The following is a 22,155-nucleotide window of genomic DNA, read 5'->3' as shown; positions in this document are numbered from 1 at the left end:
CTGTCAGGGAGTCACAGTCCCTTTAATTCATGCAGCTGAGCAGCAGCGGCAGCAGTCTCCCCTCTGCAGCGTCGTCCTGCCCCGCTGCTCCGTTTTTGGTRCGSACTCGCTCAGCCCCCGTGGTCTCCTCATTGGCTCAGCTGTTGGAGCCGCTCCTTCGCTTCTTCTTAMGGTTGAGTCGACAGTTTGTTGCAGCTCACCGAAGTACCCCTTAAATGTCTCAAAACTGCCCGGTGGAAAGTTTCCCCAGCCAGTAAATCGTATGTGTTACCCAGRTAAMGCCTGAAGCCAAATACAGAGAAGACTCGTGGGGGGGGGGAAGCCTTGTGAGAAGAAGCGCAGAGAAATCAACACCAGCCGCAGCAGCCAGGACTCCTGGAAACGCTACTCCTCTGGGGGACCGTGCTCTCTCTCACATGGTATGTCCACAACACACCGTTGTTTTGCCTTCACTCACTACAAACGCGACTTTAGCGTCCTACCTCCCTCTGCACACTCTCCTAAGCCCAGTTTTTCAAAGTAAAATGCCATCATTGCTCACTTAACTTACAGTTATCTAACTTTTCCATCAGTTAAGCTATGGGAGTTGCTTTAACTCTGTGGGTTACCTCCCTATAGATAATAGTTTCTGTGCATTTTATGCAAACTGTCCAAGTGCTAAAAATGTTTTTCGGCATKTTTAAAAAGGCAGCTGTCTGCAGCTGCAGCCAAGTCAAATACAGGAAGTCGTGTCTAAGTTTTATGTTAAAACAGAGCCAATATTTTGCACTGTTTCTATCTATATACTGCACTGTCTGCTCGGGGGTTTTCTAGTTGATATAATCAAATTACTTGCATAACGTCCTGCATATTGATTTGATTGTAAATACCCCGTAATTCAGGCTAACATCTGTTACTAAAACTTCATCTTTATTATTTTTAATCAGGCTTGTTACTTTTAGACATTTAAAAATAAAAACGTGAAGAAGATTAAATACACATTTTTTATTATTTACGGTAAAATGTAGGTGGGGGATGTTGTGTGTGCATTCATGATTGGCAGCTGTGTTATGCAATGTTCAGGGAAAGAGGATCTTATGTGTATACAGTATACCTACTGTATATTCTGTTGGTTTAATACATGCAGGAACTTTTTTAAGGAATTGGGGAACAAAGATTGTGCTTCATGCTTCACACCTCAGTCAACAATATAGTTTACAATGAAGTTTTTATTCTGCACTTTTAAAATAGATATCTCATGATATCGGCTTTTGACATTTTTTTGTGTGCTAAAATGACTTAATGCTTCACTRACATTGCAGATTTGCTTGTTGATCTCTCCGCGGCTGACTTGAAAGTAAGCTTAACGTATGCACTACGCTCAGTTAGCTGATGTTCTGATAAGGGGGACTGCTTAGTTTGCTTTTGACACAAATCCTCAAATAGGCACAAGGGGGGAAAATCAATCAGTATGACTCTAATCATGACACGCAGAACTGTATGCAGTATCTACAACATCTGGCAGAAGTGCTACGCCACACCTTCCAGCTTATGTTAACTCCACAGATGTAAAAGTATTTTATTTGGATTTTTACATTAAAGATCAACACAAATAAAGGAATACATCATTTTTAACAGGTTTGAAAATGCCAGCTCAGAGAGCCTCCAGAAGTCCCTGGTTGTTAAATAGAGGACACTTATGTGTGTAATTTAATCTCATTATAAATACAGATGTTTTGTGGAGACTTGAGGGGATTTGTAGAAAACATTAGTGAACAAACAGCAGCTTGAAGACCAACGAACATAGAGAACAAATAAGGGAGAAAGTTGTGGGAAAGACATTATTGTCTACCTAAACACGGTGGAGGTTCACTTTCCAGCAACACTAACATACAGCAAGAGTTACAATGAAACAGTAGAGACCTCAAAAGACATGCTGTAATTGTAGTAAAATGTTCTACAAAGCGCTGACTCAATAGAGCTGTATTCAAAGACACACTGTGCTTTTAAGATTTTGATTGGTTAAAAAAATGAAAGACATGTATCATTTTACAAGTACGCTCCATGGGATGCTCAATCTTTCCAAATATTTGCAAGAGTACATTGAAGTTTGTGGTCGCAACATGGCAAAACATGAAAAAGTTCAAAAGTTAGGAAGTGTTCTTGCAGGAGCTGCATATCAAGGGGTTTATAGAAGACCTGGATATTTCCCTGCTACAGCTATTTCTACCATGAAAAGACAATCAAAAACAGCCAGATGTTTTTGATTTAAAGAATATTTATGCGTATAGGTTCCCCTGAGAGACTTTGTTCTTTGTAAAGTACATGATTACTTACTGTGTAAATTTAGGAAAGTGTGGGTCATCGGGACAGAGATCTAACATTCATAAAGCTGCTTTTCTTGACATTGTCATATTGATGCTTAAGAGAACCGTCCCAAAATAGTCCAGTGTCTGCTGATAGGAAAGTTTTTACAGCTTTAGTTCTGCAGGATGGATTAGGCTCAGGGTTGTGGTTTTCTACCTACACCCACAGAAAGCTCCCACTTGACCAGAGACAGAAATATAGCAGCTCTCTTTTTGAAAGCTTGTGTGACTGTGGGTGTGGGATGGGTGGGTGTGCAGGGGGAAACAGACCCATGGGAAAAGTGTAATTTAGGGTTAGCCAAGTATAGAAAAGATAAAAAACAAAATATGCTCTAGTTGTTTTGCATTACAGTCCTGGTCTAGGATTGCAGGTTTAGATGTTTGTTGAGTTCCAACTGGACGTTTAGTTGTGAAACTGAACCAGGTATATCATCATCATTTGTTAACTTAGATCAACACTTTGCTTTTTTATATTTTTCACTTACCAGTCAGTCTGAATTACTTTTTGCTATCATAATCACAAATTAGTATTTTTGAACATCTGTATGAAAACTTAAGAATGATAAAAACATGAGTACTGATTCAAATTAGAGGCTGCACCGATTGCAATATTCTGACCGATCACCGATTACCAATTTTAACCTGCTGATTCCAATGTTACATTTTTTTTGTCTGAAATGTTGCTCAATCTAGCAAGAAAGTTGTTGAGTTGGCAACAGTGGGATCACTATTGTTAATGATAAATGTCCAGTCATAACTTGGTGGGCCGGTCTGTCAGCCAAACCTTTGTCACTGGAGAGCAAAAGAGGACAGTGGTTGATTCTTAGACCTTTGCCAAGCTAGATACAATTGGTGGATAAGATTGGCTTCATATGTTAAAACCGGCCGATCGCCAATCTCCCAGAATTAAAGAAATCGACAACGATAAATCGGTGCACTCCTACTTCAAATAACACCTTATCTCAGTTTTTAGTTTAGTGCATTACTAAACTATTACATATGCATTACATATTTTATTTTACTCCAATGTAACTAACTATGGGAACTACAAGAGGTAAACCTTGTAACTTGAATAGAATTACATCTTGAACCTTAATTTTTAGGTCCCAGCCTTATGAGTTTTAAGTTTCGATATTAATCAACCACAGCTTTTCTTCCCCGTTTTGCCCAGCTTCTCCTACTTCATGGCCTTCTCGTGCACCTCAGCACCACCCACAGTCCCAACCAATGCAAAGCCAACACCTCCCAACAGACTTTCTCCTCCTGCTCCCACTCAGTGAATGGCTGCTCTTAGCCTCGCGTCCCCTCCTCTCTACTCGCATATTTTTGTCACGGTCTCGCTCTCCTCTGCCTGTGTGTATTTATTTCTGAACACACCTGCCCTATCTGGCTGTGTGTCTTCAACAGGCTTTCTGGGTCAGACGCCTCTTGTAATTTTCCATTCTGACTTGTTGATACCGACAAAGGGGGCTTGTCAACCATCTTTCTCAGAAATCCCGAAGACGGCTTGAGTCGTGTTAATCCGTTGTGGACCAGGCCGGCTCATCTGAGCTGACTGGAGCTGCGGACGTTGAGCAGGGAGATTCAGCCACTCATAAGTGAGCTGCTGCATGTGATATTCTTTACATTTAATTAGGCTTTAAAGCTGACTTTGAGGCTTGGGCCTGTCTCTAGTTTAAATCTACTAAATTTCAGGTTATAGGTTTTTTGACTACATTTCAGTAGTGTGGTTTGATAAAAAACGATAAAGAATGATTGACAGCGCTTAACCCCTCCCCCTGATTGTGATTGGCTGTTTTTAACAGAGCAGTGAATTTGTTCAGGTAACTGCAGAACCATAAGAGAAGGCAGAAGAGCTTGATTTATTTATTTTTTTCAGATTACCTGTCTCATATTATGCTGTCACGACATAGTGATAGTTTTAACAAATATGTAAAAGAAAAACATATTTTTAATAAAACTTACATATGCCAGTGGTGTTGCATGTATTTGGAGTAAAATAGATTAAACCACACTCAGAATTTTTCTAATAACTTTTGCCTCCAAAGTGAAATCAGGTTTTGATCAATGAGGAACAAAAAGGCTTTAATATTTGGCATATTTAAATATTTCAAGTTTGACATTTAATAAATTTTTTATTTAATCATTATTTGACCATGAAGTCCCTTTAGATAAAATCTATTTTTCAAGGAGACCTGGCAAAGAGGCACCCTGTGTACAGTATACAAAACGATAATTAAAAGGTAGATGTTTATTATCAATCATGTGATACATGAACCTTGTGATACATGTTGTGTCAGAGAAAATCTGACCGAGCAAAATTAATTTTTCTATTCTTGCACATTAAGTTGATATTCAAAAGCATTTCGGTCTTCAAGGTTAAGATGTTTCTTCTCTCTGTATTATTATTTTTTTGCCGCCTCAAGCAGCTGCACCTTAAACTGAGCTCTCCAGGAACACAAAGTTTCAGAAAGTCSTCCTCTATAGGTTCACTGACAAACTCCAATATTGTTTTTGGAGGGTTCAAACATTTTCCTGACACGCTTCCCACGCAAGTCAAACATGAGCTGTACGTTTGGGGTCGTGGACTTTGACACCAAGAGCCATCGACGTTATCTTGAGCTAAATTTACCAGGTTGATCAGGTTTGGACTAGTTGGCACAAGCACATCTGATGATGTGTTTCTTTACAGTGAATGGATCTGATTAATTTCCGAGTAACTTTGGAGATCTTTACTAAGATAAGTCAAGATCTTTGGACATCAAGATCAGATCAGACTAAATTATTTCAAGACTTTTTAGACATCTTTGCCTGGAATCCCATTACATGTGGAGGGTGTTGTATTTTACCTAAACTGGACTGATATCCTTCAGATTTATCACTCTGCTTTCTTTGTTTTTGGTTAGATGGAGAAGCCCGCTCTGGATTCCAGTGAGGAGAGAGCCTGGCTGGGAGAGGGCCAGTCTGAGGTCCAGCTTGCAACCAGTCCTGACCCAACAGAGCCAAATGACGAAGATCGACCAGCCTGGGATTCTAAAATCCAGTATGTGTTGGCTCAGGTCGGCTTCAGCGTGGGCTTGGGGAACGTCTGGAGGTTTCCATACCTTTGCCACCAAAATGGAGGAGGTAAAGGTCTTTCAATGTAGAAAGTACTCTGGAGTTAAACATAGCAAACCTTTAAGATATTTTGACATTTAGTCTTGCTGTTACATGCAAAGGAAACGGTCGTTTCATCTTTCTTCTTTCATTTCTTCCAGGGGCCTTCATGATTTTGTATGTTTTTCTTTTACTGATTGTGGGAGTCCCCCTGTTTTTTATGGAGCTGGCAGCTGGCCAGAGTATTCGACAGGGAAGCATTGGCGTATGGAAGCACATCTCCCCGAAGCTGGTGGGGATCGGCTACTCCAGCTGTGTGGTGAGTGTTGCTCCATTAGGTTGAGGCATGTAAAAGTCATGTGGTAGCTGGAAAATTCTGCTTACTGTACTTGCTGTTTGCATGTGTTAGTTAAAGGATTATTAATCGGTAATAGTAATATTTAAAGGGAAGGGCTGAGATTGGTCTGATTAAATAATCTGCAGATTCCTGTGTTTTCTGCTGATTAACCTCTAGTGTTTCTTTTGTCCCACGGTCTTTGAACTAACTCTCTTTTGATCAGTAGAGGTAGTGTGTATGTACTTAGAGTTGGTAGTGATTTCATTTCATGCTGTAACTTGAGAGCAGAGCAAATCTCTGTTGCGTTTTGCTGTCAGACTGTTGTGTAACACTTTTCTCTGTAGACAAGACAAGGCAACCTCACAGCCCAAAGAGAATAGATAGTAGTATGTACAATTTTTACAATATAATTTTTTTWAAAATAGAAATCAATTACATTGATTCATTTGCTTTTTACCCCATTTTCAATCCAGTAGATTATATTTGCTATGTGTCTCAACACAGAAATATTTTAATTGCTTCTCAATGATATTAAGGTTCCCCTATTTAATTATTGTTCCTGTAATGTTGTATATATGGATTTGGAAACAATGACGTGCAAACATGKAGGTGGAAGTGTCATRGTTTGGGATGCTTTGTTGCAGCAGGACCTGGTTACCTCCACAGTGTGTGTCAAATATTGAGGAAAATATTAGGCTAACTGTTAAAATATGAAGCAGAACTGGATCCTACAGGAGGACCATGACCCAAAACATACCAATAAGCCCACCAAGRACAAACTGGGAGTCAAGGAATGTAAAGTTCTGGTCAAAATCAAAGCCTGAATCTTGATCTCATTTAGATTTTATAGTTTGACCTCAGATATTCAAGAAAATCATCAAACATGTCACAACAGAGCGTGAGGAATGGATCTGCTTTGCTCAGACTGGTGATGAAAACTGATTGATGGTCACAACATGGTGTTTATTTTTGACAAGACATTTTAGTTTAATTCACAGCGTTTTTAAAATTAAAAATTCTACAATTAAAAAAGGTCTGTTCTAGTTAATGAATGTACATGTAAAACGTTGACATTTTTCTGCAGGAACTGCTTTGCTTTGAATGGATTTAAATGAAACAACTAATTCTCTGCACCATTTACCTTAACATCAAAGTCACTCATTAGTTCAGTTCATAGACTCGTAAACACACGGCGTAAAACTTTCCCACTTATCCGTCTATTTGTTCACRTCGCTGACCTTTTCTAACATTACTTCAGGAGTGTCTGGCTCCAGGAGAACAGCCTTTAGAGACACATGACCCCCCACACAGCGCTGGAGACATAAAGTCATTCACTTTCTACCAGCAAGGAGGACAGAACCTCACTGGCAAAATGTCCAGCAGTACAGCAGCTCAGGGAAGTGCTTGGCTAGTGCACATTTATTCTTTTTTGATTGGACTCGTTGATCACTGTGTTTGTACATATTTCAGTCTCGTTTCAGTTCATTTGTTTATAGCTAAAATTAGGATAAAAGATTGTTTTGCTGCCTTCACAACAGGAATGAAGATCTCTCGCCTCTTTGTGACTAACAGTACTAACTTTGGTGCAGCGTATACCTTTAAAGGCAATGGGTACCGTATTTTCCGGACTATAGAGCGTACCTCACTGTAAGGCGCATCTACAAAGTTAAAAAAAAAGAAAAGAAAAAACTGGAAACGTTTTTTTCAGTTTTTTCCAGCGGCAGTTTTTTCCAGCCGCTGGTATCTCCAGCAGCAAGGACKTCTCCAATGCGGAACCATAGATTCGTTCACGCCGAGCTATTTCATTCCTACCAGATCTTTAGCCTTCATCTTAAAAGCAACATCATATGAGCTTCTTTGTGTTGTTTCCATGATGAGGGGGTATGAGTTTGAAAACATTTATTCGTCGTGTCTGCTGCTAGCTTGTGCTTGTTCTAAATAAAAATGAGCACTTTCTCATTTGATTTCCAATTTTGACTTCCAATGATTCACTACAGAGCCCCCTGGTGGTTGAAGAAAAATCCACAGAAAAGCCGCACCGCGCTACAAGCCGCTTGGTTCRAAGCGTGAGGGAAAAGTAGCGGCTTATAGTCCAAAAAATGCAGTAATTATAAAAAAAAGTCAAGGTAGAAAATTATACATGACAGATAAATTATTATTTTTAGTTAACCTCTTGAAGTTTTAATACCTGCTTGGGAATATTTATTTACATGTGCAAACACTGTTTTCTCTGATACTTTGATAGACTTAATTAAATAGATCACGTCTGTGGTATACTGCTGGGATGAAGGTACAAAATGTTTGGTTCTTTGCCGAGTTGATTTGAAACGTTGCTTTATCTCTTATGTTGCACCTGAATGATTGCTACAGCACTTAAACATGCATAACAGAGCATTTTCATAAATGCATCTGATACCAAATGTTGAGTTACTAAAACAACAGTCAAAATCTAAAGAAAGATTTTAAATTAACTTTTGTTTGAAAATCGTGAAAAGCCCTTTTAGGACCACTTTCTTCCTTACAGTCTAGCAGACTTTTTCCACAGTGTATTAATCATGCTCAAGTTCACAGTCATAATTTAAGCCATTTTTCTTCTTCCTCAGGTTTGTTTTTATGTAGCTCTTTACTATAATGTCATCATTGCATGGAGTCTTTTCTACTTGGGAAATTCCTTCCAGTATCCTTTGCCGTGGGAACAGTGCCCGATTGATGCAGGCACCAATGAAACAGGTATGAGCTTAACAGAGACGTTTAATCAAACATGTCATGTAAGCATCTAAACTGTTGTCTGTCTTCAATGAACAGTAAAGGAATGTGCGAGTAGCTCTCCAACGCAGTATTTCTGGTTCAGGAAAGCGCTGAACATCACCAATTCGATAGAGGAATCTGGAGAGTTTAACCCCATCATGACGGGATGCTTACTGGCTGCTTGGGCGATCGTATCACTGGCTATGATCAAGGGCATCAAGTCGTCTGCGAGGGTGAGAGAAAACCAACCTCAACAATCCTTACATCATCACTAAGTGTTTTAAGGAACTGTAAAACCTTCAGGGACATATTTTCATTGTGAGCACTGGTTGGTTAAATCTGGATGCTTTGAGAGAAAAGTAATATTCTTGGAAATAAATCTTTCTATGTGTCTTCTCACCTTAGGTGATGTACTTCTCCTCAGTTTTTCCCTATGTGGTGCTCTTCATTTTCCTCATCAGAGGGATGTTGTTGGATGGAGCCATAGATGGAATCACATATATGTTTTATCCCAAAGTAAGCAGGCCAGAGATGTTTAGTTCTGGAAAATCTCTATTAACAAATMAAAGAGGGCAGTTTTTCTCAATGAGATCTTCTGTGATATTTCACAGCTTGAGATTTGGGGGAACGTACAGGTGTGGCGCCAGGCGGCTACACAGGTGTTTTTCGCATTGGGTCTGGGCTATGGCTCCGTTATCGCGTATTCCTCCTACAATCCGGTCCACAACAACTGCCACAGGGATGCCCTGATGGTCTCTGGCATCAACTTTATGACATCTGTGCTGGCCTCACTGGTGGTTTTCGTGGTGCTGGGTTTCCGGGCCAAAACCATCGCCCTACATTGCGTTGCTGAGTATGTATACCTAAGSGTAATGTTTCAATCTCACTTTCACAATTTTATTGTCTTCTCATAAAACCTGCATTCCTTATATTTGTTCCTTTATCTCAACCTCTTCCAGAAATCTTGGTGTGTTAAATCTTACGTCCTCTAACGGATCCAGCCACCGCTGGTGGCCCTCGTTCAACGTTACGGATCCGAGCTCCGTGTCTTTATCTGAATACAGACAGTGGTACCATGAGCTCGGCTCCACGCTGGGTCCTCAGCTCACTGACTGCAATTTGGAGGAGGAGATGAACAAGGTAACGCTCAGAGCGAATAAACTCAACTCAAAAACTCAAAAATAAATACTGTATACTGCTTTGAAAGTTTGTGATGGTGCTGATGAACTTCTGTGCGCTACTATCTGACCTCATGGCGATGCAATCAGAAACAGAGAAAATGAACCGGATGGGAATATTTTACCTCTTTGGCCTATTTCTATGTCTGCTTTGACAACACAGAAGTATGAACAATTATTATAAATAATAAGAAAGCAAACTATGTCCAGTCTCCATATACAGGTGAAACCAGATCCAGTTAATATTTTTCAGATGAAAATATTTTTATACAACTTCTAAAAGGTTTCTAGATGTTAAAAAAAGACAGAGAATCAGGCCCAAACTTGGTGTCAGTTGTCGTGTTGTGTAGTTTAACCKTAAGATATAAATATAAACATAYAGCATARAATAATTAGAGAAAAATGAAAGCAGGCAAAACTTAAAAACYTTTCTAGTTCCRTTAAACATTCTTAGAAGTATAAAAAAGTGATAATAAATCCATATATTTACCAATTCGGTAAAAATAACATTTAGTTTATCATTAAATTTAAAAAGTACTTATGAATGGACAAATCAAACTYGGGAAATAAAATTGCTGCATAAAGTGAGACATGGCAAACTTAACTGAGGTTTTGTCTTCTGTAATAATATGCTGTTATAACATGTATATTAAATGTCTTATATACCMAATTTTATAAAGAATTMACTTAAAATAGCATATGAATTTGAAATATGGTAGGTAAAAATACATATGGTAACTCTTATCAGTCAGTGGTTCATACAGTTCTCCTATCTTGGCTTGATGTAGATCAGATGTAATAATGGAAATACATAAATGTGCTTTGAGGTAAAGCAGTAAAGACAGACATTTTTTATTGCACCCATGGATGAGAAATAGGAGCTATAAGAACATGCTGCTTGCAGGAGGCTTGTGTTACCGATACAAATATTACACAATATGCTTTTGCAGAAACAGAGGAGATCATGCGATTTCCCAGTGTTTATGTTGTGTAAAAAAAATCTGTAGAGTCAAACATAGAGCTGTAGGAGGAATAATCGGCATAATGTGTACAGTTTCAGTCTCCTTTTTGTGTCTGCAGGGCGTTGAGGGGACGGGCCTGGCATTCATAGCGTTTACTGAAGTCATGGCCCTCTTCCCGGCCAGCCCCTTCTGGTCCACGCTGTTCTTCCTRATGCTCCTCAACCTGGGCCTGAGCACCATGTTCGGGACCATGCAGGGAATCCTCACGCCTCTCATGGACAACTTTAAACTCCTGGGCCGCCATCGGACCCTCCTCACCGGTACTGCAACACATCCTCAAACACTCAGTGTGCACAGTGAGCCGTGCAGGGATTGTAACGAATTGTTGAACGTTATTTAAAAATACAGGCCTTTCCAGCAAAATGTATGAGGTTCCAGTTGAACTTTTCCACATTTTATGTCAATATAACCACATATTTGTTTGTGTTTTATTGAACTTATACACTTTTGATTGTGAAGTAAAAATAAGATGATATTTTTTTGAGATGGAGTCTATATTTTCAAGTCTTGTGTCTTATTGGTGTCAGGTCTGTGAAAGCATAGTTTCTCTCTATTTTAGACAGTGTTTAGTTTGGTTGCATTCAAAGTGTTCTGCTTCTTTATTACCGGGTTTGTTACTTTTCTGTGACATCATCATGATCATCATCATACTTATTTGGGGCAATTGAGAGTAAAGGAGTTTAAAAACGAATGCACTCCAGACTTTTCAGATTTTTATATGTGAAAAGCTACCACATATACAGTGGCGCAAAAAGYGGGTATGYAGGGTATGCAAYGCATAGGGGCGTTATATAAACAATATAAGCGAATAAGTATTGTATTAAATATTTTTTGTTGTGCTCAGATAGTTTAGTTATGTTTGTCTTATTGTGTTTTTTTTTCTTGTTTTTCAGTGTTCAGCTGTGCCTTGGGGTTCATAATCGGATTATTGTTCACCCAGCGATCTGGCAATTATTTTGTGACGATGTTTGACGACTACTCTGCAACCCTGCCACTTGTTATTGTTGTGATTTTTGAAACCACCAGTGTGGCATGGGTTTATGGCACAGATCGGTAAGAGACAGTATTTGGTTGCAAAAGTACTTGGATAAAATCTTTGTATATCTTTTTTCATGATCATCTTGCCTAACCTGAACAGAAATACCACCTTGGGTGAAATGTTTTCTATCTGCAGTTTCCTGGATGATATTGAACTCATGCTCAAATGGCGCCCCCCAGTGGTGTACAAATATCTCTGGAAATACGTGTGTCTGCTGGCAATGGTTGGTCTGCTTGCTGCCAGTTTACTTCGAATGGTTTTCAAGGGACCCACGTACACCGCCTGGAATCAGACCGCAGTAAGATTTGCCTTTTCAATCAGACGTATTAGAAAATATTTAAAGCTAAAATTACATTTGTTTTTTTAACAATTATAACCCAGAATGTCAGTCATGTTCTGTTCAACATGTAAAGAAATGAGAAACATGTCAATACTAAAGAGAGGTTATTGAAGGCTTTCTCTGCATGCTCCTTTTAGCTTAGCTCATGGTGGGGTCGTGACCTTTGACTCGGTCTATGTAAAAGTGAAATCCAGCTCAGTCAGATTTAGACCTGGGAACAGATGTCACCCCAGACCATTTGTCTCATCGCTTCATGGAAAATGTGTTTYAGCTACTTTAACTGAATATAAATGTATCTGGATTAAACATAATGCTGTTCATTTCTGTTTGAAACAAACTTAATATATTGTCTAAATTCAGTACATACAGACAGCTGATAGATTTTTTCAGTCAATACTTGGTTGGGTGTGTAGAAAATCAGCCTATGGCACTGCTGAGGTGTAWTGGAAGCCCAGGTTGCTGTAATAACGTCCTTCAGCTTGTCTGCACTGTTGACTCTCTCCTAAATCTCCCACACTTTTCTCTTCTGCTGCGTTAATGTTCATGGATACAGCCTCACGTCACTTACCCTCCTATTGGAGCTTGTTCCAATAGGARSGACTGTCAACTCCACTGTTCTTGCTGTTAATGTGCTGAGACTGTAACATGGCATCTTTGTTTTAAAAGTCTGTTATCTAATTTTCTGAGAAACTGAATGTTGCGTTTGTATTATTCATAAGGTATGATGATGAGAAATAACAGGAATAGGCACTTCAAATATGTCACTCTTTCTGTTGTAAATGTATAAGATAGAGGGATTTTAATCAAATTTTCACATTTTTTTTGAAAGATTAAAATTCACTGACTTTTCACAAACTTTTTTTAGCTTAGTATTGACTCCAGTGCTATCTTCTTCATCCTTTTGTGTGCCATGTGTCTCTCCAGGCCTCTGAGATGACACTGGCGTACCCAGGCTGGGCCCTGGCTATGATCGTCATGCTCATCGTGTTCGCCAGCCTTCCTGTGCCCATTGGCTACATCCACTCTGTGCTGAAAAGCCGCTCCGCCCTCGACATCCCCCACCAGGAGGGCCCCGGCCCCGAGGTGCACCGCGAGCTGTACACCAAGTGCAACTCCACCGACCAGCTGGACTCCAACTCACATCCGGCCCCCTGTGAGGAAGACGGGGTTCGTCCCAGGACTTCCTTCCTGCCGGTGGGCAACGAGCAGTACCAGCTCCTTAGACAGCAGGAGGAGGAGGAAGGGGAAGAGGAAGAGGAGGAGGAAGACACGGGAGTGTGAGGGGGATGTTCAAGTTGATCAAATTTTGGACTGTGATGAGAAAAGACTAAAGTGAGAACAGCCTGTTACAGTATTTTTTTTCCCATCAGAACAATTATCTATTTTATATCTTTAGCCAAAATCATTTTAAGTATTTAAAAATGAAATCCAATTCCTCCGTCTGGCTCCCTACTCTACTTTCTTAACCACGTTTAAACTGACTGAAGAGAAAGATGCAACTTCTTTTGACCATCTTAACTTCATGCGGGAGTCATAACTGAGCCGGTGGTCAAYCAAGCCACCAATCGGCTACGAGGAGTATGTTTTTAGATAAATAAGGCTTTAATTTGCAAGAAAAGCTCTGCTTCGAGAAACTGTGATGTTTGCATGTCTGCGTATGATAGTGGTGTTAGTCTGTCTGTGTGAAACCAGACAGGGATTTTACCGTTTTGATTTTTGTGATCAGTGTCTTCAGACTAGAGAGGTTGAAAGGATGGAGCTTCACGTTTTAACGTCTTGGCAGGAAAAAGATGAAACTTTACTTTGATAGTCTGGAGTTTACTCACCGTTTGCTTCAGGGAGGATTCTGTCTCCTGAAGGTTTTGATATCAACTGACCGGTTCTGTCCAGGTGACTGGACCGCTGAGTTACGACACCTGGACGTTCGACACCCAAACTGATGAGCATCAAACAAAGCACACATACAGACCATTTCAAAAGAGTAACTTTGTTGTTTTAATTTGTTGTTGAAAATGAGTCGCAGATATGAAATAAAACTATTTTATTTAACAGGTTAAAAAGTGACATTCTGGATTAAGTAAATGAAAAACAATACAGAATTAATCAATATTGATGAAAGAAATCAACTTAAACCAATAAATATCAGAATAAGAAGTTTAGGTTTTGTTGCACCTCTCTTGGTTTTTCTAACCACTTTAATTCTGTAAAGAATATATTTCACTAACGTGAAACATTATTTTAGCTCAATCTCTTTGAGCTAAAACACAAAATACCAAAATACACTTTATTGTATCAAAGTGTCTTCACAAAAATGTTATGCAAAAATGACAACAGGGTGTTTTTGCTTTTATTTAAAACAGGAAAGCAAGAGTTATTCCTACTACTGCTAAATTAATGCAACATATTAGTATTATTATTAATTCAAAGTATTCTAAATATTGTTGACTATTACAGTTGTGATTAAGTTTATGATATGTATTTATTATTTTATTAAAATACACAGACTTATTAGAAATACCTTATTACCAGCCACTTATCTGTAGTGTTCAAGTATACCTGCTCATTCTACCATTTACCATTTTGTTTTTTAGAAAAGCAATAAACAGCTGAATTTATTTTTCCTCTAGGCTATGAAGAATGATAGCAGCCTCCTTTCAGCCAGCTGATCAGTAGTGTGCAGCAGCTGCTCTGTCCCAAACAGCCAGTGGAAACATTCCAGCTCTCTCTCTGGCATCTGGTTAACAGAGACTTAAAATTGTTGTGAAAGTAACTTTTTGAAACTGAAATATCTGTTGGTAGCAGTAGTTGCAATATTTTTGTGTGATTTTGACAAATCACACAAAACACTTTTTTCAGTATTAGACATTTTCTGTTGAAATGAGATCTGGACTTTTTGCTGGATATATTAAGCTGACATGCCTTCCAGAAGAACGACTTTAACGCTCTTAGCTCAGCAGATGGATACGTTATCATCTGGGGAAATTATTTCATCTTCAACAAAATGGAATAACCCAACATTGTTGCAGAACAGTAACTGTAAGAAATGTGGGGTGTTTTTCAGTCTTTCTGTGTTTCTTAGGAATGTTACAAAACAAGATTTGTGACTCATAACAGAACAAAACTTTTATCCAGGTATCCACAGCTTCTCTTTAATCCACCAGAATCTTCTGTCTTTCATTTCTTTTATGGGTTTTCTGTTTTCAATGCATGTTGCTGGAGCTTTGACTTGTGTTTTTATTGGTCAATCTGTATTTTTCTTTTATCCAGCCTTCTTAAATTGTTTGTCCAGCCAGTTTATAGAAACAAAAAAAAAAAAAATGTTGTTTCACCTTCTTTTATCTGCAGACTCATTTGCAGGCAATTAGACATATTTATGCATTTGTTTCAGAAATACAAATTGCAGGGGAACTCCATCATTTTTCTTCAGTATTGAGTTATCCCGTGTCCGAACAAGGCTACAAAACAAAAGTATTGAGTTATCCCGTGTCCGAACAAGGCTACAAAACAAAAGTTTTGTAGCCTTGTTCGGAAAATGAATGTAACATTAATAAACTAGTGATTTCATCTTTTTTTTTAAAAGGGATTGTTCTGCTGAGAAATCTTTCTTTGAAAAAAAATAACCAGTGGACATGACCAGCAACAGTTTTCATCTCTGTTTTGTGTTTTTCTGTGAGATCAGGATGATTTGAGTGCATCTTTTCTGAATTGGTTTGCTTTTGAAATAAATTTAAAAAATGTGACAGTAAGACAGCAACTTTATGTTACCTGATTATACCTGCGAAGATCACTGAAGTTTATAGCTATAGTGGTGTTGTGCTCAATAATGAAAGTGTTTCTGCAACACCATGTGCAGAAACAAATCAAATTCTGCCAGCACCCTTGAATGTGAAAACRGATTAAAACAATTGACAAAGCAMCTTTTTGACTTTTCAAAGGCTTCTTTGAAAAGTCAACATCCAACATCCAAGAATTTGAGACTGTAATTCATGCTTTTSTTTATTCTACATAAATTCTTTGCACKCTGTTTGCAACCGTTGAGTTTGTGCTTGCAGGCTGCTCACATTGCAGCTGGATTTCAAGAAACATTTTTTACATCTGTTTTAGTAAAGACTTCCAGCCTACACGGCTCACAAAAAGCCAGAGATGTATGACTTTCAGGTGAAATTTGTGAGAAATGGAAAAGTTCACGCCACATTGATATCATGCCATGAAAGTGTTGCGTTTTAGTAGAAGCGTGCAAATAGGATTTCCTCATCTCAAGCAGCGTAATGAAACAAAAACCAGCGACGGTGCTACGTTCGCCTGTAAAAGTCATATTTGTTTTAGGTTTCTTTGTAAGTCCAATACATCTCTTAATAGATCGCTACTTCATTTGCTTAAACTGGTAAATACTACTTGAATATTAGTTTCTGAGAACTACAGATTCTGCACTTCATATAGAAACAACTAGCTTGACTTAATTCACCGCATGTGTAAATTATTCCAAACTACAAAAAAAAAAGCACATTATTCGCAGTTTTATGAGCACGTGAAGAAAAGCGGGGTGAAAACAAACCACATCTACGTCTTTTAGCTCTCATCACTCTGTGAGCAGCGATGACGAAGGTTTGGAACATTAATATTTTAAATCCTTTGCCTCTGCACGGTCCAGTCCTGCACACTGACAGGTTTCACGAATGCGCAGAGAAATCTAAAGGCTCCCCACCTGTCGCAGACCGTCAGCGGTGCTGGTTCAGTTGGGGAGGGATGAGAGAGGGAGAGTGATAGACTGAGCGAAAGAGGAGAGCAGCGCGCGTTCAGGCGGGACAGCAGGGCGCGCAGGACTTCAGCACACCGGCCGGGTCAAGGAGCTGCAAGGATGGAGATCCGACCGGACAGGTTCAAGGCGGTGGCCGGGAAAACCTTGGGGAAAATTCACAGGTACGCAATCTAAACATTATTGATATTTTCAGGCTGATGTTCTGACTTTTTACTCGTGTTTTCTGTTTGGACGCGCCATGCTCTGACCATTTCAGCTTTATTTATTTTATTTTTTTATTTTTTTTATTTTAATTTTTTTTACAGTTTAGAAAGTTTTTAAATTATATAGCTAAGGAGGGGGAAATGCAGTTTTGCTATATTTTATTTTACGCCAAAAAAAGTGTAGTTTAGTGCACCGCTTTGTGGAGTGCAATGATTGGAAGTGAAAGTGGAAAAAAATGGGTCGCCTGATGGAGAAAGACAATTGTTTGTTTGTTTGTTTTCTTTTTGGGGAATGGGGAATTGTCGTTTTTCTTCTTTTATTGTTTTCATTTCCATGTTTCTCCAAATGCATTTTTCTGATGAGATGTGGCCCTCAAAGATCAGTTCAAAAGAAAAGTCTGGTTACATAATATGTTCGTGATACATTGACCTCGCTGATATCTGTCTATCTATGCTTCTCTTACGTTTTTATATGCATGTATTTTTAGCATTAATTACCCAAATTCCTGTATTTTATTACATAAAAAATTAATAATCGTTGTACATCATCTGTCGTTTTTGGATATTAATCCTCAGTTAAGAAGGCTTGTAAAACGAGAAAGAGAGATAGTAAAAAAAAAAAAGCTGAAGTACATTCTAAAAAATAAAAATACTTTTTTTAAATGTCTGAAATACAAAACCCTAAAATTTGAAGGTGTTGCAGTCTTTTTGTTTTACCATGACTGTACACTGTAAATGTACATTCATTCATACAAAGAGCTTAGATCATGTTCAGGTGCAGTTCAGAGTTCATTTATAACTTAGGGAACAAAAGAGCATATAATAAAATAGTTGTTGGCATTTGCCTGGACAAAACATGAAGTCTTCAGGATGTTGTATGGATAGTTCAAGTCTTTTTTTTGTTGACATTTTAATGTAAAAAGTAATGCTAATGTTGCAATCAAGGAAAGAAAAAGCAAACTGCCTGTCAACAAGAGTATTTTCCACCTCTAAATGATGTATTCAAGTGTCCCTTCATATATAGAAACAGACCTTTATGTGTTTTAAACTGTTTAACATGCATATACTGTAAAACTGAATCTGTATTTGCAGAAAGTCAGTGAAGTTGTGCGGCTATGTTTTGGCATTTCATGYCAACTCAAGAGTTGCGTCTGAAACTGGTTTGCAGACGATATTTCTGGGAGGAAAAAGGAGAGATTAAAGACACTGATRGAACGAACCTCATGCAATAACCAACGCTTTAAGCTTCCGATCTCTCAGGATTTGAGGTAGCAACCAAACGTACAAATCCCGTCCTGAAATAGCCTGTTTTTCAGTCCAGCTGTCGAGCCATGCAAATCCCCGAACTCTCCCCTCCCACTCGCTCCATCCTGGCTCTATGTCACTTCCTCCTGTCTCTTCCTCCTCCTYCTCGTCACGCATCCATCGAACTACCAGCTGAGGGTCACCTGATCTAAAAACAAAAACCCCTCAAATATCTCCTTCTCAGTATCGGATTGGTTGTAGTGAACGTTTTTGTGACTTTTAGTGTCTCACCAGCACAAGATTTGAAACAGATTTAATGTTTCCATTTGAAATTATGAAACTGTGGGCAAACGGCGCAGCAAAACGTGTCCTAACACATGGCGTTCCTGGTGTTTGCAGTCTCTCCTCTGCACAGAGAAAACCGTGATTCCCCCCTCGATGAAAGCAGCCAGAAGTCCATCTATTATTTAAACGTTTTTTCACTCAGAATGCATCTCTTGTTTCTATATTAAACTGCACTAGGTAAGCACAAACTTCAGCCATGTAAGGTCAAGCGCATTCCTTGTTTCCGCAGTAGCTGAACTCTCAAAAGAAGAAATAATCCACTCGCTTTGTACAAGGGAGACTACTTAAAAATATCATCATGCAGAATCATGGTTATCTAATGAAAACTGTGTTGAAATGTAACACAGCTCCTAATGAAACATAAAAAAGATGGAAGCTGAACGCGTCGAGGATTGCTTGAGAGCTTATGGTTCACTACATAACAGGCAATACAGAAAATAACAGGTAATCCATATTTAATCCACTTGACTTGGAGCACAGTGCGTTTTTCTGTTACTACCTTTCATTGCTCGTTGTTGAGATGAAATATTCAAAACAAGGGCAAGATGATTTCATTTACTTCTGCTTGGACATCAGCGATTGTTTTTTTGTTTGTTTGTTTTTTTGGAGGTAGTGGATGTGACTGCACTCTTAATCAGTTTTGGCATAGTTAACTGGGTCAATCTGGCATGTAATGATGTGTGTGGAAGTGTTTAAGTTAAAAGGTTTTGGTTTTTGTTTTTTTGCAAATGATGCATGCAACATAGATGAGCAGTTTGGAGAGTCAGCTGCATCCACCCATCATGCTTCTTTTTTTTTTTTTTTTGGCTGCAGTGTTGTTATGCATGCATGAAGTCGGTCCAGCTCCACCGTATTGTTCTGCGCACCGTTCTGGTTGTGTTTTAACCGCAGCGCCACGGCAACAATGGATAGTTTATTCAAGGCGCCTTAAAAGTGATAAGTGTATGAAGGTCACACGTGTGGACACTCAAACACTAGAGGTGTGTTTGAGTGTGTGTATGTGTGTGTGGAGAGTGGGGTGGGTTGAGGGGGGGAAGTGCCCATGACAGGATGGGGAGGAGGGTGTCTCCCTGGGTGACACAGTCCCACCGAGACCCAATCTGTTCACTTCAGGGAGCGTGAGCGGCTCACAAAGGAAGAGGGGGGGAGGAAACACCACTTTCAGGATCACGAATAAAACACATTCCTTTATCAAGTGTTTGGTGCAAAATCTCAAAATGTTGAAATCAGGAAATAAAGGGGATCAATTTCTCAACATGAACGCAAACAGAAGCTGACTGGAGCTTGTGCCGTTATATAATATTTGCCACCCCCCGCCCCCATCACCGGCTTTCACTCAGTCGCTGTCATCCTCATAAGAGAGGATTATGCAGAACACACTGTGAACTGGTGAATTTGATGCACAAAGACAAGACCGAGGTCACTGGGCGTAACTGCCTTATCACTGATATCAAATCATTGCAAATTTAAACGGTAAAATCAGGCTCTGAACACGAACGTCAGCTTTAAACGCAGAACTAAACTACTCGTAAATATGGCACATTTTAGATTGTAACTTAATATGGAGCCGTTAAAAGTACAATTATTCATTTTAATCTATGTGCTCCTACAGGTGCAGGTTTGAAAAGATCAAATAAGTAGGAATAATAATTTATGTGACTGTCCTACTCATAGTAGGACATAAAGTTGAACTTTTCTGTTTTAAAATGAGAGGAAATATATTTATTTTGAACATGTAAAAAAAATTGCTTCGTTCAAATAAAAAAAAACTCAGACGTGTGGAATGCAAATGTTCTCAGCTCCCTAAAGTAAGAATTATGAAGAACTATATTTTATTACAGCTGCAAGAGGACATGTAGCTCTAGACAAACAACAAACATTATTTCGTCTGAGTGACCTTTATTTTCCTTTGGGACGTTTTTAAAGAATGTAAGAAGTCAAGATAGCTGAAGCATTTAAGAGTTCTTGTGGGTTAATACAGAAAGGATCCAGCAGCTCTGAAGTCCTGATGTTTCTCACCTTCAGGACTTCTTTCAATGCTTCTTTTTTTCCCTACATATCCAAAAATGAAAGAAAATCCAGATTCTACCTCTCTGGTCTTCTGATAATCATTTTCTCAAACCTCTCTTCTGTCCTCAAAGAAGAGTAACAATTATACTGATTTAAAATGCACACTTCTGGACTCAATGATCTCCACTGGGTGTCATTAGAGTAAAGAAACCAGAAAGAAAAAAGTAAAATTGTTGTATGTAAAACTATTTAATAAGAATTAAAGTTTGTTTCTAAAGTCTAATGATTGAATCGCTGTAAACACATCTTGACATACGAAGCTCGGGTCTGATTCCTGTGGCCCGTCATCGGATCGTGAGCCTCCGCCGAGCCCATTCCTGCTCTAATTACGATATTTCAGGGAGCCTGAGGTCGCGGGGCTTCTGCCTGCTCATGCTCTCCTGCTCATTAATTGTTGCCAGCTGAGACCAGCCAGGTTCTCGCTATACGCTACGCCGAGTGGAAAGTTCAGCTGATGGAACCTCCAGCTCCGTTGTGATAGTGAGCCTCAAAATAAAAGACCTTTCATCCTCGCAAACCTGCACAGGTGCAGAAATGTTCCACGCTGGCTAGCCTGTCAGACGCTGATAGATCTGCTTTGCTATGCTGGGACACTTAAGCGCTCACAGGGCAGAGACAGAGTGGCCTTTGGTGGGAGACACGTAATTAACAACCACTTTTCCTGTGGGCTGCCCTCGTTAGTTAGCAGCATATGCGTGGATGTCAAGCTGCAATATGTTTTTTGACGCCTAATGAGGATCCTCCTGCAGCTTCCGCGAACGCTGAGCTAAAATTCAGCTTGGGCTCCACTCAGGGGGGAGGGGGGGCGAGTCAGCACATTTGTTTAGCACACAGAGGACGGCAGTGTGAGAGCAACCAACTGGCTCAACCTGAGATGTGTAAACAACGTAGCAGCCTGACCTCAGTTTGCAGGGGCTTAAATAATACAAACTATTTCTAAACAGCTTGAAATTAACTCTAAAAGAAAATAGTGTGATCGATGGATCCATTCATTCTTTACTCACTCTTCTGTCATCCGTCTACTCTCCTTCATCCATCCTTCTTTCTTTCTTTCCTTTCTGTCTTTGGGGTTTTTTCAGGCTCTGTACTTTAAACCTGAAATATTTTTTCTGATTTCATGTTGAATTTTCTGTATTTAAACTTTGAAAGTTGACTAAAAATGAGCAAAAACATTTAAGAGACAAGCATGTTGACATGAAAATATGTCAATTTGTTTTTATTGTACTGTGGCTTGCATGTTAATGCACATCCTGCGGCTGGTTCAAAATACTACCTGTAACGACAGACATCAAAATTCCTCTTTATCTTCCACAGTCAGACAGGCAAAAACCCTTCAAATTTACTGGCCTTCCCATGTTTACACCAACAAATATGTTGAATTAGAGTGTGTTAGATGTCAAAAGCAGATAAATCACGTTTCAGCATCTC

At 39.2% G+C, this 22,155-nt stretch overlaps 1 protein-coding gene across 2 annotated transcripts; it reads left to right on the top strand.

Annotated features, from left to right (window-relative positions):
* The first annotated feature begins 113 nt into the window (after window positions 1-113).
* On the top strand, window positions 114-15,853 carry slc6a16a (solute carrier family 6 member 16a). 2 transcript variants are annotated; one of them, XM_008416674.2, is made up of 12 exons: window positions 114-419; window positions 5,252-5,471; window positions 5,603-5,760; window positions 8,382-8,508; window positions 8,584-8,759; window positions 8,932-9,042; window positions 9,138-9,379; window positions 9,486-9,666; window positions 10,785-10,986; window positions 11,620-11,779; window positions 11,901-12,063; window positions 13,030-15,853. In XM_008416674.2, exons 1-12 carry the CDS (start codon window positions 417-419, stop codon window positions 13,384-13,386), a joined length of 2,100 nt encoding a protein of 699 aa, XP_008414896.1. In that variant the 5' UTR covers window positions 114-416; the 3' UTR covers window positions 13,387-15,853. The 2 variants fall into 2 exon arrangements, with proteins under 2 accessions (XP_008414896.1, XP_008414897.1); XM_008416675.2 differs by lacking the exon at window positions 114-419 and adding an exon at window positions 3,707-3,943.
* The last annotated feature ends 6,302 nt before the right edge of the window (window positions 15,854-22,155 follow it).

The sequence above is a fragment of the Poecilia reticulata genome, linkage group LG8 (genome assembly GCF_000633615.1).
Source record: "Poecilia reticulata strain Guanapo linkage group LG8, Guppy_female_1.0+MT, whole genome shotgun sequence".
In the NCBI taxonomy this organism is placed as follows: Eukaryota; Metazoa; Chordata; class Actinopteri; order Cyprinodontiformes; family Poeciliidae; genus Poecilia; species Poecilia reticulata.
The sequence above is the reverse complement of the archived record's forward strand: the minus strand, read 5'-3'. Positions and strand labels throughout refer to the sequence as shown.